Below are 16,703 nucleotides of genomic sequence, written 5' to 3' on the forward strand. Positions count from 1 at the left end.
AACTTCAGTGTGATTTCCTCCGTTCTTTGGATATATCACAACTGTAAATTCATTTACAGGACATTGTTTTTGTTGACTCTTCATGTAGGCCTATCTACATGTATATTGGTGCAGCAGTGACAAATGCTATAGGTATTTGTTACTATTTTATAGTTTACATTCGCAATCACCAAACATTACTCTGCCACATGCTGCCAAACACTTTTTGTGACACAGAATCATGGCAAATCAGTTGGATGTGCTGCATAACCTGCACCACCTGCAACAACTTCATGCCCAACGACAGCTCAGACGAGAAAGGGTATACCGCGATCGCCAAAATCCATTTGAATATTACAATAATGAGGAATTCCACAGGAGATTCCGTTTCACAAAGAAAAACGCAGTGTTTATAGTTGATTTGGTAGCTGATGATATTAGTTATGACACAGGTCGTAGTCTAGCATTGCCTCCATATTTGCAAGTATTGACGGCACTCAGATTTTATGGCAATGGTGCATTTCAGATCACAGTTGGTGACCACATACATATTCACCAAACCACTGTGAGCAGAGCTGTAAAGCGAGTGAGCATAGCCTTGGCTCAAAAAAGAGCCAACTTCATCAGAATGCCACGTACTCGCAATGCAACACGTGATACCCACCAAGCATTCTATGATATGTATGGGTTCCCAAATGTTATTGCGCTGATTGACTGCACTCATGTTCGGATCGCAAATCCTGGTGGGGATGATGCCGCGCGTTTTCTGAATCGAAAAGGGTACCATTCAATCAACACTCAGGTCATCTGTGATGCGAAACCTTTGATCACCAACATCGTTGCACGCTGGCCTGGGAGTGCACATGACTCGCGAATTTTTGACGAGTGTCAGATCAAAAATGAATTTGAAGAAGCTCGGATTTCAGGTTATTTGTTGGGTGATCCAGGGTATCCATGTCTATCCTATTTGATGACACCACTCCGCAATCCAGTTACACCAGCTGAGCGAAACTACAATAGGGCCCAGAGACGTACACGATCCCCTCATTGAACGACTGTTTGGTCGCTGGAAGCGAAGATTCGCCTGTCGCCATTACACCCTTAGACCCAAACTTGAAACAAGCTTTGCAGTTATAATTGCTACTGCAATCCTGCAGAACATATCTGTTCTTAGGGGAGACCCAGACTTTCAGGATGACGACTTGGCTGATGATGACCCACCAATTGACCCTGAAATTGTGCAAGTGCAACATGTGCAAGGAGTGCGCGTATGTGCCAGGTTAATTGCTGACCATTTTGAGGGCAACTAAAGATTACAGACAGTTGAGATAATCAATGAATATATTACCCCTGTGTGAACAGTCGAGGTGATCGATGAATATATTACCCCTGTGTGAACAATTAGTCTTGAGTCCTACATTTGTAATTAATATTGTTACATCAGAATTAGCATTGACATGACATTTCAATCATTTTTCTCATAAAATAGTTCAAGTCTGAGCTCCTAATTTATTCTGTTACATCAAAATTAGCATTGACATGACATTTCAATAATTTTCTTCATATAATTGTCCAAGTCTGAGCTCTTTATTAATTCTGTTACGTCACAATTTGCAGCGACATGTTTCAATTATTTTTTCATATATTGTACTGTAATAATTCAAGTTTGATAATTTTGTCCGGTCAGAAATAGCATTAACATGATGTTTCAATCATGTTTTCATATAATAGTTCAAGCCTGACTCTTAATTAATTTCGTTCTTTCACAACTAGCATTCATTGACATGTTCAAGCACTTTCCATATATCGTATAATAGCTGATATCGAAACCATACTTTCGGAATTTTGCGATTCCCTATTGGTTCTGCTGCATAAGATAAGTGCAGTTTTTGTTGGTATGATTTAACGTGAAGTTGATATTGATAAAATAAATATGTTTTTTTGTATAATACATTGGTAGTGCGAGTCGAATTTAACTTTGTTCCAGCCACTGGTGACATCGAATGAACTATAAAATATATGTGATGCCATCGGTTTGTACAGTTAAACTTCTCTTAAACCTACCCCTGAGTCGGTTTAGTTAAACTAGGTGATTTGGGCACATTTACACCAGAGTTTAAGCTAAACCACCTCTGTGCATATGGGCATCTAAACCTGGTTTAAACTTACCCCACAGTTTACCTTAAACCATCTCTGTGCATACGAACAGTGGTTTAATCGAAGGGTTATACCTAGTTTTGGCTAAACTATTCTTAAACCACCTTTGTGCATACGGGCACAGGTGATCCCGAGGGGAGGACTGACCTTTCAGCAACACAAACTGAGGAAGTTCCGTTACTTCGAATACCAAGATGTGACAGTGACATACGGTTGTGGGTCAATGAGAATACTCCTGATCTACAGGCCTGATTCATTCCCTCGCAATGTCACAGAGTTCCTAGAGGAATTCTCTTCTCTCCTTGAATCTATCCCAGCATCGCAATATCTATACATCGCTGGTGACTTTAATGTTCACATGGACAAACCTGAGAATGTGCATGTTGCTGATCTCCTTCAGCTGTTTGACACCTTTAGTTTACAACAGCATGTAAGGGAACCTACTCACGTGAAAGGTCACATCTTGGATCTGGTGGTGACAAGAAAAGGTGTTGATCTAGTAAAAGGGATCTCTGTTGATCCATCACTTCGATCTGATCACTTTGCGGTCCAAGGTTCTGTCAAACTACAAAAACCGCGACCTGAGGCGAAGACTGTGACATTTCGTAAGCTAAGGAACATCGACATTGATTCATTTTACCAAGACCTTAGCAATGGTGATCTTTCAACTCCTGCTGATGACTTAGATGAGCCTTTTGAACAGTACAATTGCTGTATCTCAGAAATCCTTGATCAGCATGCCCCAGTTAAGACTCGGTCAATCATTGTAAGGCCCAAATGCCAATGGTTGACTGAGGACATTAGGGCAGAGCGGCGTAGGCGGCGACAAGGCTGAACGCAGGTAGAAAGAATCCCAATGAAATCAACAGACAGCTACTAAGAGATCAGACTCTACTTGTGTCACGGATGATTGATGAATCAAAACTAACTTACAACAGATCCAGGATTGTTGAAGGCACTGACAAAGACCTATTTAAGATAGTAAATGAATTGCTTGGAAAAGGGAGATCCCCGACCTTCCTGGGCACAATGACGCTGAAAAACTGGCAGATGAGTTCGGGTGCTTTTTCAATGAAAAGGTTGGCAGAATTCGTGAGTCGCTCAACCGGAACCAATCTGTCTCGGGCCTGGGTGTCCCGGCTGTTGACAGATCGTACACTCCGTTTCTTAACAGTTTCAACCACTGAGGAGGAGGTTAAGAAATTGGTGTTGTCCCTGCCGGCCAAGAGTTGTGAACTTGACCCTCTGCCAACCTGGCTGTTGAAGAAGTGCCTTCCGTCTCTCCTGCCAGCTTTGGTTAAGATCATCAACCTGTCTATGTCCTGTGCTCATGTACCATCCTCCCTGAAACGTGCCATTGTTAGGCCCTTGCTGAAGAAGCCCTCTTTGGATAAAAATGTTCATGCCAACTATCGCCCGGTGTCTAACCTTTCTTTTCTATCGAAACTGGTGGAAAGAATCGTTAACACTCGTATACAAGCCCACATGTCAGCTAATGGGCTGTACGACCCTAACCAATCTGGGTATAGAAAGAATCACAGCACTGAGACAGTGCTCATGAAAATATCAAATGACATCTTGGTAGCCATAGAGAAGGGTAATGAAGCATTGCTTGTGCTATTGGACCTCTCTGCTGCATTTGACACTGTAGACCATGGCATTCTGCTGGCTAGGTTACAGGAGTGCCTTGGTCTGCAGGGCCAAGTGCTGCAGTGGTTTTCATCGTATCTCGAAGGGCGTGAGTTCGAAGTGTCTGTCGGAGGTGGCATGTCAATGAGCTTTGAGTTGAAGTATGGAGTACCCCAGGGGTCGGTCCATGGGACGGTTCTTTTCACCATCTATACCATTCCTTTGAGTGATGTGATGCTGTTTGACCATCATATGAGCATGCGTGCACACATAGAATCAGTATGCAGAGCCGCCAATTTCAATTTATACAAAATTGGTAGAATTCGGAGGTTCCTTGATCGTTCAAGCACAGAACGTCTGGTACACGCCCTTGTTATTTCAAAACTTGACATGAACAATGGACTACTGTATGGACTTCCAGACAACGTCATCGCACCATTTCAGAGGATTCAGAATTCTGCGGCAAGACTGGTGTGCGGGATTAAAAAGCGGGACCACATTACTCCGGTATTACGGGAACTCCACTGGCTCCCTGTCAAGAGTAGGATCATCTTCAAAGTCATGCTCTTGTGTTTCAAGGCCAGATGTGGTTCCGCTCCTGAATACCTGTCTTGCTGCCTCCAGAACCACTCCAGAGTGCGTCCTACCAGGTTGTCCTGCTCAGAGCTTTTCATCGTCCCTCGAACAAAATCTTCGTATGGTGACAGAAGCTTCTCTGTTGCAGGTCCCAAACTCTGGAACCAACTCCCAGCCCCCATCAGATCAATCACTGACTCTGATGTAATTCAAGTCCGCCCTAAAGTCCTGGCTATTTTTCATGTAGGTGTTTTTCTTGCGCTTTGAGCAGGGCAACCTGGAAGGGCGCACTACAAATCATGTATTGTATTGTGTTGTTTATGTGGGCCATGTTGACCCTAAGCACTGTGAAGATGACATCCGAGAGCATCTGCAGTCAGTGGGAGTAAGTGAACATGTAACTGTGGCAATCCTCTGTACCAAACAATCGTATCTTTCTTTCAAGGTTACTATCCCAAGTGCCGATCTGAAAATTGTACTGAACACGGATGTGTGGCCAAAAGGTATAACGATACCTCCTTTTCGTCCCTCACGTCAGGCAAAACCGCGCCTCCGTGCAGCGCAATCTAACGGAGTGGGTCTGCGCATAGTACCAGACCTCACTTTCGACAAGGATTCCGCTCACAGCACTGGAGCCGTCGAAAACAACACCAAAACAGGGACCAGAGTGAATACCACCCGAGACGCACAGACCGAAACAGAGACTATTCCGAACCGAACCAATATGAACGATCAGACTATCAGCAATGGAGTCCGGAGAGATACGAGTACCACACAGCTGTTTCAGCTTAGCCTAAACTTGACATCGAAATGATCCATCCCCAGCACAAGCCTGCTGCCCAGTCCCACTTCGATGGATACGGGGACTACTAACTCTTATAACCTAAAGTTCAGATGTGAGTCATATAACTGTTGAGGATTCAAGCAGTCTGCCGATTATATAACTGAACGATTGAAATCTGTTGATATCCTATGTCTGAGTGAGACATGGTTAAGACCTGGTGAGCTACACTTAGTTGATGAAGTGTTAAGTCATGGGCCAAGTTAAAGGTATTTTCTAAATCTGGGATGGCGGATGCCGATCCAGAGAACAAAGGTCGGCCCAATGCTGGTGTCTCAATTATCTGTCGTAACAGTAAAAGGTGTAATTTCTTTGAAATTGAAACTGCAAATCCACGTACAATAGCGATAGGCATTAGAGATAACAGTGGAGGATTGAAACATACTGTTGTGAATGTTTACATGCCTTACTATGGTGGTACAAATAGGAACCAAACAGACGACTACATAGATTGTTTAGATGTTTTAAAAAGTTGAAATGATGGGTGACTATAATGCAAAGCCCCACGTTCAAGTCAGATAAGTAATGCAAGTATCAATTCGTTTCTTGTACCCCCCCCCCCCCTCCTCAAGGGTAGTTAAGCTATCACCACTAATCTTTGCCGATGCTTGAGTAGTATTTATTTTTCCTTTAGTGAAAATTTGGCGAAGCTGGAAAGAATAAGGATGCTAATGTGTCGATGTCTTGTCGAACATACAGCCTTACCCAGTAAAATTAGTTCGGTTACTTTATATGACGGTGATAACTGATATATTGTTGATGGTGGTGTCTTGACGAAAGAAAGAGTAGCATTGGTGAAAAAAGGGTGATGCTTGAGCCTTAAGATGTCGTTATAGGGTGATAAGGTGTCGTACCCTTGAGGAGGGGGGGGGGGGTACAAGACACGAATTGATACTTGCATAAGAATTGGCAAAGGGCTAATGGTTTTAATAGGCATAGCCTACTTTTATATGATTTTACGGTGGCCAATAACCTTTGTGTTTTAGATCTTGATTGTGAGCAAGCAGTACAACATACATACTTCTGCATCAAGCGTAATGTTTTTACTTGGATTGACCATACATTGACGACTGCGAATGGTAAGGAAAGTGTTGCAAAATGTAAAATTGTACCGCTGCAAGAAGGTAATGTGAGTGACAACCTCCCTGTCCAAGTTACTTTCACTGTTGAATGTGCCATGAAATGTACTAAACAGAATGCACCCGGGTCCGTCGATGGTCTGAACCACTACCCCAGGGCACCCTGGGGGCATAGTGAGAACAATGAATCTTATAGAGTATCACTCGAAGCTAAGTTGGCAACGTTGCCACTGCAAGACCGCTCTGTCTACACAAGTCGAGATGCAGTAGAGAAATTAGTAAATGAACAGATTGCAAGTGTTAACTTGGCCATACATGAAGCATGTGATGTAACTGGGTGTGTCAAACAAAATAATTGTAAACCTAGACGGTTTTGGTGTCCAGAGTTGGGCTTATTGAAACATAGAAAACGGTTCTGGTGGAACCTTTGGAAGCTTAATGATAGACCAAGGTCTGGTTCAGTGTATGAGTGTTGGAAAGCTGTGAAGAAAACATTCTGCAGGGTGTCGCGTCAAAAGCATTGAGCAAGTGAAAAACCAAAGGCAAAACACCTTGTTCAATGTAAATCGTGGCCTGAAGCAGAAAAGGAAGGGCAAAGTTGACTCAACCATTCATGTCAATGATTTTGGAGAGTACTACTGTAAAATAATGCAGCATTCTACCCCATACACTGAATCTCAACAAAAAGTTGTGAATACTGTTAATGAAAGGTACAATGATTTATCAAATGGCAATTCTTTTGACTGCTGTGTGCGCTCTGAAGCTGTGAAAGAAATGATACTATCTCTTCCGAAGAACAAATCTGCTGGCTGTGATGGAATAACATCAGAACATTAACTGTATGGTTTATCCGATACACTGTGTACTCGATTAGCCAATATTTACTCTATGGTTTTATCCTGGGGAGTTGTGCCAAATGTATTTTGCCTAGGTGTAATAGTGCATGTTCTTAAAAAGAATACCTTGGACCCGAATTGTCAAAATAACTATCGACCTACAACAGTCAGCTCTGTACATACTAAGATAGTGGAAGGCTTTATGGTTCCAGTTGATGAACCTAATGATAATCAGTTTGGTTTTAAAAAGGGCAACGGTGTCGAATTTGGATGTGGTCTTTTGCACGACATTGCCTCAGTTGTTAATCACTGTAAATCCCCTCTATTTGTCTGTGCACTTGACGCAGAGAAATGCTTTGATAGCATTTGGCATGAAGGCTTATTTTTCAAATTGCTTGATAAGATCCCGGAGTGTCACTGGTTTCTTTTACGAAATTGGTATAGCAGATTATCGGCTACAGTCAAATGGAATGGAGACTATAGCCAGTCAATACGAGTATTGCAGGTTACCCGGCAAGGAAGTATTTTGTCTCCTTACCTCTTTAACATTTTCTTGAATGATATGTTATCCCTTGTTTCCAAAACTAAGAGAGGTGTTTGTATTGATGACGAAGAGTATAATTCTATAGCGTTTGCAGATGATGTCACTCTGTTTAGTTTAACTACTACTGGATTACAGGCACTTGTTAATGTCTGCGTAAACTATTCCATTGAATGGCGTTTCAAATTCAATATTGTAAAATCCCAGTGTTTGATTATTGGGAAACATGATTTCAAGGAGGAGCCAAGTTGGTTAATGTATGGCACTCCTCTGCAGAACTCTAAACAGCCGGATGTGTTGGGAGTGTGATTTAATAATAATGGTTGTGACAAAGATCATGTTGATCAAAGGTTAAGGAAATGTAGAGGAGCTTTTTATGCCAATACTGAGAATGGTTTGTGTTACCCTGGGCTGTTGACTGAAGCGAAGGTGTATCTTTGGCGCACACTGTGAGCCCCTATCTTAATATTTGGGTGTGACACTCTATGTCTGACTAACGGTCAAATCAGTAACATGAATGTACTACAGGGCAACCTGATTGAACCAACTTTAGGCCTTAGTAGAAGATGCCGGACGACATACCTGTTAAGAGCCTTGGGCATCCCAAATATATCGGACCTATTACTACAAAGACAATGTAACCTGTTTAGACGCATGGTGCGGATTGAATCTACTTGCTCAAGGTTTTATCGGACCCTTCTGTCCAGATCTATTTTAACTGGTGCTGACTGCCCCAGAACGTTGCTAGGGCGTATTCTAAAAGCAGGTGTTTCCCCAGTGGACATTTTATTTAACAGGGGTGGGGAGGAGAGAGCGGGAGAGCACGCGCCCATGTCTGACAGTGTCGTGGACTCTCTTCGATCTCTCTTCCGCTCTCCTACTTACAATAATGGGGGCACTGAGTTGGCCCTGACCAGGCTCTTACTGAACAGTTTTTAAATTTCATTATATATCTTTTATGTATATGGCCCTGACCAGGCCTTTGCTCAAGTGATTTTAATTTACTATACTATGTACTGATAAGTTTAAACTACTATACTGTCTTTGAATGTACTTGTATATTTCTTTTCCCCAATTATGGGGGTGCAATAAATATTATTATTATTATTATTATAGGCCTCACGAGTCAGCCTGTAGGGCCTACTGTTTTGCACTTTGTTTGCGAGTGTGCTTCAGAAAGGATAAATTATGTGGTGATTATGAGGTGATTATGAGGGAGATATCAGTGTGCGTAAGTGTTTTGCTTGGAATTATGATACTGTAGAAATGTCTAATTACTGTAAATAGTTATAAGCTCAGTTTATTATTAACACTTGTTAATAAGATATGAAGTCTTAGCCCTCTGTTTCTTAGTTCCTTGGTCCATTAGGATGAGATTGGTGACAGATCAGTGGTGACATAGTACTTGACGAACTAGTTTTAACCGTCGTCGATATTTGGATGCCCATGGTTGTGACATTGTCTTTGTTTATTTAATGGTGACGCCTTATCGCTCGACCCGGTTTTACGCTACAAATGAATAAAATAATTGAAAATATCATGTCTGCCCAGTTCACGCCGACTTATCGGCGGTGAATATCAGTCCTTAAGTCTCCTCCTTTCACCGCCGACATCAAGGGCCAGGAAATCAGTCGGACACACCATCATAAACGGGTGGCCAATCAAATTGCTCGACACAAAGTAATTGAATGACGGCCTGGAATTGGCCACCGATTTCCGTGACGACGTATCCTAGCGGGAGTTCTTTATACAAAGCTGGATCGCTGTTGGTGACGCTCTCTGCCGACAAAATTGCTGACGAAAGATGAACGTGGATGATGAGGGAACATGCGGGAATGACGACGATATGTCCACATTGTTGAGAGTATATTCTCTTCATGAATTAGAACCTCTTCTTTTGAGTGCCGAACTGTAAAATAGAACGTGATTGTCAAACCTGGTGTTTTTTGCCAAAACTCGTGTGTGCACGTTTTATATGTTCATTGTAATTTATTTCTTATATTTGAGGATAATTTCGACGTGTTCTTATCTATTGCGTCATTGATTTTCGTGAGTGCGGACCGCCTTTTAAGTTTTCAAGGCGGTAAAATTTGAAAAAAATGTAAAATTGTAAAATTAGACCACGCGCTAAGAGCGTGCCGAGAAAACAGGAAATTTGATTGAATCCGTCATGGGTTTGTGGATCTCGATAGCGGTGATGCAACGCATGAGAGTCAGGATGTTTGTTGCTAAGTGTAAAAGCCGTGCATCGAGCTAAGCACGAGACAGACTTGTTTATCAACCCTGGAAGGTCAACCTCTTTTCCCAGGGGCCATTGCGCTCCCCCACTTTCAGTACGCTTATCAACTTTGGTTGCGTTTAAAAATTAAAGCTGAATAGTTAGTAAATGATGATTAAAATATACTCTAGTTTCTCACTCCTAACGTCCAGCAAGATCTCCACATTGTGCACATTTCTAGGCCCGTAATGGGGTAATTTTTAGGCCTTCTAGATTGCCATTATTGACGCAGCTGGTCAATCAAGTATAGGCGTAAAGAAACTTATTCCTTCGTGGACCCACCAAAATGTACACATCACTGGCTGACTGCAGCGGACGTTAGGTGTGCAAAACTAGAGTATATCAGTGACGTCAATTGATACATGTCATTCAATCATTAGCATACGATATCAAACAAGACAACATTATTTTGCTTATGGTAATCATAAAATCATGCAACCCTTCGATGGATTGAATTATTCTCGCCGTTGGAATTGGTCAGTGTCACCTTGATCGGGATATAAAATCCTCCGTACAAAAAGGCCAGCACCTCACAGGCCTCAAAAAAGTATCTAGACCAAATTTATTTACGACTATTCGACACATTTTTGTGGTACGAAAAAATTACAAGTGCATCCTGGTTGGTTGGGAAAAACCTACCAAGAGGATGTTTTTCTCCATCTCGCCAGTCTAGGTTTCTGGGTTAATTATACAACAAATATTTAAAGGAATTTACTGCAGTATGTTTGTTCCTGGTTCATCAGTAAACTATTTGAAGCTTTTCCAATTTTGTTTCAGTTTTTAGATAGAAGAAAACGCGTTTATTCGTGTTTTTTAGTTCGCACAAGCCCTTGCGCGACGGACCTTTCTGGGCAGGTGACTGGGCAGCCGACAGCTGGGTAATAGTGCCCTTAGTAATTATACCAATGATCCTTTAAGATAACAATTTTTTTATGTGGTATTTCCTTTCATCTTTTATGTTCTAAAGAAGCCTTTGCTGAATTTGTTCGGTAGGAGTCGACCAGTTGATATCCGGCATCTGTAGCGAGCGGGAGCAAGATGCTGAACACTCCGTGGCTACTAGGAGCGTTCATGCTCTTGGCAGCGGCGTATCAAGTGGATGCAAGGTAAGTAATGCTACTTCGTATTGTCAATTCTTTTGTCTGGCATTGCTGGGATGGCCGTCTTGGACGGCTCTCTTGTGATGCATTTACATTAACTTTTATAACAACGCGAAGTTGGAAGGTTTGCCTCCATCTTCTTCGCCTGTTTTTTTTCACCGAATAAAGTGGGATTGATCTTAGGGGTCTCGTGCGCGTTCCAATTTTCAATGGAAAAGGGGGTCATTTTGAGTTGAAAAAATACCCGAGAAAAAAATTAAATAAGAGTACTATTATATAGGTTCCTTTCACAAGTTTGCCATTAATTACAAAGAAAGTATGGACATATTCTTATAATTAATGAACCAATTATTGTGAACAGATCTGTGACTCGTGCAGACAGTGGCTGTATAGTAAAAATGAATATAATTCGCAGGGCGATCAGAATCTCGTTTGACACAACTGGCAATCAAGGCAAAAGTTTGACTCGTTCACATTCTACTGAATATTGTCTTATTGGATGAGGTTTTGCTATGCCGTTCCGAGAACCGATTCACAGAGAATGGTACTCGTTCTCATTCCTGATATCAGATACGGGAAAATCCCACTTACCACATCGTTTCGTACAGGCTTAACATTTTGTAAGTTCACATTTGGTCACTCATAGTAGCATGCGGATGGTTTTAAAAGAACAGCCATAATGTCGTGGGCTAATATGACTATTACGTGTAGGGCTACCAGTCTTTTTATGTACGCGCGCATTACCGTGGTACCTGAGTTTACCAAAGACAGGTTTCAGTCAGCTTTGCTTTGCAGAGAGAAGACAGCACGGATGAGAATACTAGGCCTGATGCGAGTTTTGGTCTTTTACGAATGGTTGGCCGCGCATGGGAGCGCATCGAGCCCGAAGCTTTACGGATAGCTTTGCGTGTCAGTCGTTTTGTTGCAGAAAACGTAGAGAGTAATATTAATGACTTGTTAATCGAAGACGAGGACGATCTAGAGGGTTAAGAGATTTTGTCAGAGCCTGAATATGATGACTGAATTGACATGCACAATGTAGAAATGCATTACAATCAATCGCGATTCAATCAGTGTAGTTCGTTTTTGTGGTTTATCCACATTAGAAGCCAGGTTGTTCGCCTTTCGTTCCACATGGCTGATGATGAGGGAGCGTAGATACACAGAGCAACACGAACACAATTATTGCTATAACTAGACTAAACTTTGATGAGTAACAATATCACACATAAGGTATAGATACAATATAAGATAATATGATTGGTTATCAAGACATGAGTAGGAGGAGCCAAGAGTCTTAATATTGTGAGTGATGCTAAGAGGAATACGCAAATCCCGACAGTTTTGTAATGTTGATTCTACCCAATGCCCAACTATAAAAATGAAGTGCAATACAGAAAGCCCTGAATATAATTGCATTTAATTTTAAGGACTTTCTTTATTGTTGTTTACGGATTTCCCTTCAGGAAAAACTTAGTGAGTCATAGGGCCATCAGTCAAGACTACATGATACAACTATTGAAATTCATTGCGTTCCTGAACATGATCTGCGCAATGGATATGCCAGATACTGTAAAATATGTGATAAGCGAACGGCCCACAAAACTGGTCGAGAGGAAATCATTGCGTATACATGTTCAGGTCCTTTGAAATAGGCCTAGATGACGCTGATTGTAGACTTCTTCCGCGTTCGTGCAAAAGTACTTGGGCTCATTGAGTTGAATTGGATGAAAAAAAAGACAAACAGGATGTGATGATTAATACTGGGTTTAAGTCAATTCTTCGTCCAAATCTACAAATTCTAGACCATTGTCTTCGACTTCAATGTTATCAAAATCATCTTTCTCCCATCCCTTGTAATCCCTAAAGTTACGGTACATCCTAGTTTCGGATTCCCTCGGGACGTGCGAAGATCAATTTGTTTTGCCCCCTTTTCATTGTATTGTATTTTATTGTATTGTATTGTATTGTATTGTATTGTATTGTATTGTATTGTATTGTATTGTGGCGCCATGTCAAAAAGAGCAAACGTTTCATTCATGTTTATCACAAGTTCAATCCCATTTTCATCAACCGCCTGGGTAACATTTTGCTGAAAATTGGCCACAAGTTCATCCGCGTTTTCGGGAATAGCCGTAAATTTTTTGCATTGTTTCCTTAAACTAATCCCGTTCCTAGAGAGAAAACCAGTTAGCCACCCTCTGGACGCCCTGAAGTTTGTTAATTGTGGCCGATGCTGCCGGTATTCTTTGCTGCTGTTCGGAAAGCACTGCCCATCATGTTCGGAAAGACTGTTCAGCTTTAATCATCATGTCGTCACCCGAGACAGGTACCCCATGTTCTCGCCTTGTTGCCATCCATTCACGAACTGACCTGTCAACCTCTGGCCATAAGGCTGAAAAAATGTGGACTTTAGAAAAGAACAATTTCAAATTTAAAGTTCCAGGTTCTCATGGACATCAAATTTGAAAAGAAAATGACATGTAAGATGGCGTTAATTTTCTGTTAAAAGTACAATACAGCACTCACCAATGCCTCTTTGTCTTTGTCTGCGCCTGTTGACCTGCCTGCTCGTAGTTTCGCGATGTCTCTCTCGGAGGTCATCCTCTTCGCGGAGCCATCGGCGCATAGTCGCGGAGGGGATGTTATACTCCCTGGCAAACTGGGGCGATAAAATCCCATGAGGCTGCCTGATGTTTTCGTTTTCATCGAGCAGACGGATTTTCTCCGCCAGTCAATACGATCGATGACGCCGAGCAGGAGGTTGTAAGGCATCGACATTTTCAACAACATTATTGATGTCGCCATTATCCATTGGATGAACGAAATCAGAAAACATTATCAAAATGCAAAAAAAGACAGTGCACATCATTTTGGTTTCTTGCTGACGCTTGCGATTCACGATCTTAAATGCACGAGTAGGCCAGCGTTAAATCGGTTATTCAATGTCATCTAAATTCAAAGTGATATCAGACATGGATTTTGTGGTACATGTACATGCTCAATGAATCGTGTCATTAGCGTCATCTAGGCCTATTTCAAAGGACCTGCACATGTATACGCAATGATTTCCTCTCGACTAGTTGTGTGGGCCGTTCGCTTATCGCATCCACGGCGTGAATAACTGTATCTACTTTCGAGAACTCGAAGACCTGCCTCAAGCTGATAAATCGTACACAAAAACATGTCATTCTCGGTGAATGGGATCTTTGGGACGGGATAGCCAAACCTTGATATGGATACCGCATGCCATGCTGACTTGCCGGCATTGAATGTCAATCCTAAAGTATCCTCCTTTACACACCGACGCTAGATCGGCATGCCGCATGCACATCTGTCCATAATCTGTTTTCATGGATTCCCTGATATTTCTATAATTGTTTTGCATATCCAGTTTGTAGCTTAGTTGATGAGGGCTTGGATCAAATTTTAGTGTCTCACCCGGCATCGATTACCCGAAAAGGCAACCGAAAATCTTGAAACCGACGCATAATGTCGAAACATTTCCATCAGCGCATTATGTCCAATTTTTCATCATATTTATGTCCAAAATAACAGATAATGTGGATGTAAATGATCAACTCATGATGTCGAAAATTTTCCCCAACGCATAATGTTCAAACCTTTAACGCATAATGTCGATTATTTTCCCGAAATACTCGCTATAAAGGTGTTATGCAAAAACTGGAATTTTCCTGTATTCGGACTTTGAATTTTCAAGCTAATAACTAAAAAAATACAGTTTTTCTACCTAGCCCCTAATGGTTTTACGGCCAACACAAATATGCACACCGAACATGCCGAAGAGGTTTTTTAGGGAAGTGAAAAACCCTTGGAGGTTATTCGCATTATTCTTATTTTTAACAAAAAACCGTTACAGGGTGCATACGTGTGTTGGCCGAAAAACCTTGAGGATTATCAAAAGCTTAACAACCTTTATTTCTAACAGTGCAATTCCTTTTGAGACTGAATTCGCGCTCCAGTGTTTAACCCCGATTTCCCTTATTTTGGCTGCACATATGAAGGAGCTATCAATCGATACAGTTCTATGTGGTGGAAAGGTTTACTGTGTACATGATATCAGTGGTTGAGGATCATCTGAATTATGTATATATGTTTAATTAACTTCTGCTTCTTCAGCGTTCGCTCTTCTCTTGGATGTGAGTTTCTCCAGGGAGTATTCCTCTTTCCACGGCGGGATGAGCGTTTATGCGTGACACTACGGTTATGCGCCAATTGTATTTATTGGCCTCGTGAATCCGACTTCGGCGAGAGGTTGAGTCCACGTAAGCTACTCATGTTTCTCACTTCAATTGACCGAATTCTGCCATTATTTCAGCCCGAGTTTATTTGTTACCTCACCGAACTTACTGAGGGTGAATTCTTCTGAGGATATATGGGTCACGCTGCATGGCCCACCCGACCTTAGTGTGTCAGTCAGTGTTTATCTAGAGAACTATCCAGATAGGGCCCGTCGGTTCTCCAACCAAACGATCACTGTGAAAAGTGGTAAGTCGTCTTTGTGTTCTTCGCATGTAGCAAGGAAAAACAACTTTTTAAAAAGAAGTAATAGTATTTGTTGTGCCAATGGTTCGACACATGGACGGAACTAAGTTGAACTACAGTCCAAATGACAGATGACATCCATCCTGGTTCGCGTCATTAGCGAGGATTAGCACCATTCCGACCCCCACTCCTACTGAAACTCCGAGAGCGAATAGTAGCAACCAATGGACAACCGCGATTTAAATGATTTGATGGATGGTTTCCACTCCTGGAAAACTATCACACGTGGGAAAATCAATCAGCGTCTTTAATCTATTTTGCTCTTATATTATGAACATTGAAGTCGTTTTCCTATTCGTAAGAAATCGGCAGGAATAAGAATTAGACTTCGATATTTGCGGTTCTATGCGCGCATTGGTTTTAAGGTCTCATTAGGGAGGTTTTTTGTCTTCATGGGCGGCCAACCCAGCATTGATATTTCGGTCCTCACAGTATGTCAGTGTTGATTCAGCAGTTGTTTTGGCAAAGACATGTTTTTTTGGGAGTTTCTGAAACCTACAGCGCTACTCAATTGGCGGCTAACAAGAAACTATGCATTTACTGTTGTTGCCGACGTATGTGTACACTGAACTTGGGATGTGCGTCGGCCCCGTGTTGAAATGCCGTCCAGTGCCAGTTGGTGCGTTTTTCGTAGATTTGTGCAAAATTCAACATATCTCAAAAGTTCAATTTTTGACCCTGGTTGTTTTTTTATTTTTGTGTAGCGTAACCAACTGTCTTTCATGGGAGAATGGTCACTGTAAGAATTATTCAGGAAGAAATGTATAATATTTGGGGGTTTTCGTGATTGTCCGGCCCAATTGGCAATATTGCCATTTGGGATGGTGAACAGAGCTAGGAGCAAATGCGACGGTTATGATTTATTTAAAGAAATAAAATGCCCGAGTTAACATCCTGCAGACTCAGGGGAATCGGGCGTTTCCAGTGATATACGACAAAAATGGGTTGTCCTCGTGAATTTACTTTGGAAACGCATTTTAAAAAAGATGTTACGTCCTGTTAATGGGGCACGTCATCATCGCGTACATTTGGGAAAAACTCCCTAACGAGACCTTAAGACGTAATGACGACATTTTCATGAGCACAGAAACTATTAACTTCAACTTAACCACGTAGCCATG

At 41.8% G+C, this 16,703-nt stretch overlaps 1 protein-coding gene across 2 annotated transcripts in view; it reads left to right on the plus strand.

Annotated features, from left to right (window-relative positions):
• The first annotated feature begins 10,910 nt into the window (after positions 1–10,910).
• The window catches only part of LOC135494802 (A.superbus venom factor 1-like), a 190,526-nt gene continuing 184,733 nt past the window's right edge, over positions 10,911–16,703 (plus strand). For both annotated transcript variants that reach the window (XM_064783090.1, XM_064783091.1), the window contains exons 1-2: positions 10,911–11,022; positions 15,356–15,525. In XM_064783090.1, coding sequence (XP_064639160.1) covers positions 10,955–11,022; positions 15,356–15,525 — 238 coding nt within the window. In that variant the 5' untranslated portion in view covers positions 10,911–10,954. The remainder of the gene's footprint in view (positions 11,023–15,355; positions 15,526–16,703) is intronic.

This window comes from Lineus longissimus, chromosome 10 (assembly GCF_910592395.1).
Source record: "Lineus longissimus chromosome 10, tnLinLong1.2, whole genome shotgun sequence".
NCBI classification, from domain to species: Eukaryota; Metazoa; Nemertea; class Pilidiophora; order Heteronemertea; family Lineidae; genus Lineus; species Lineus longissimus.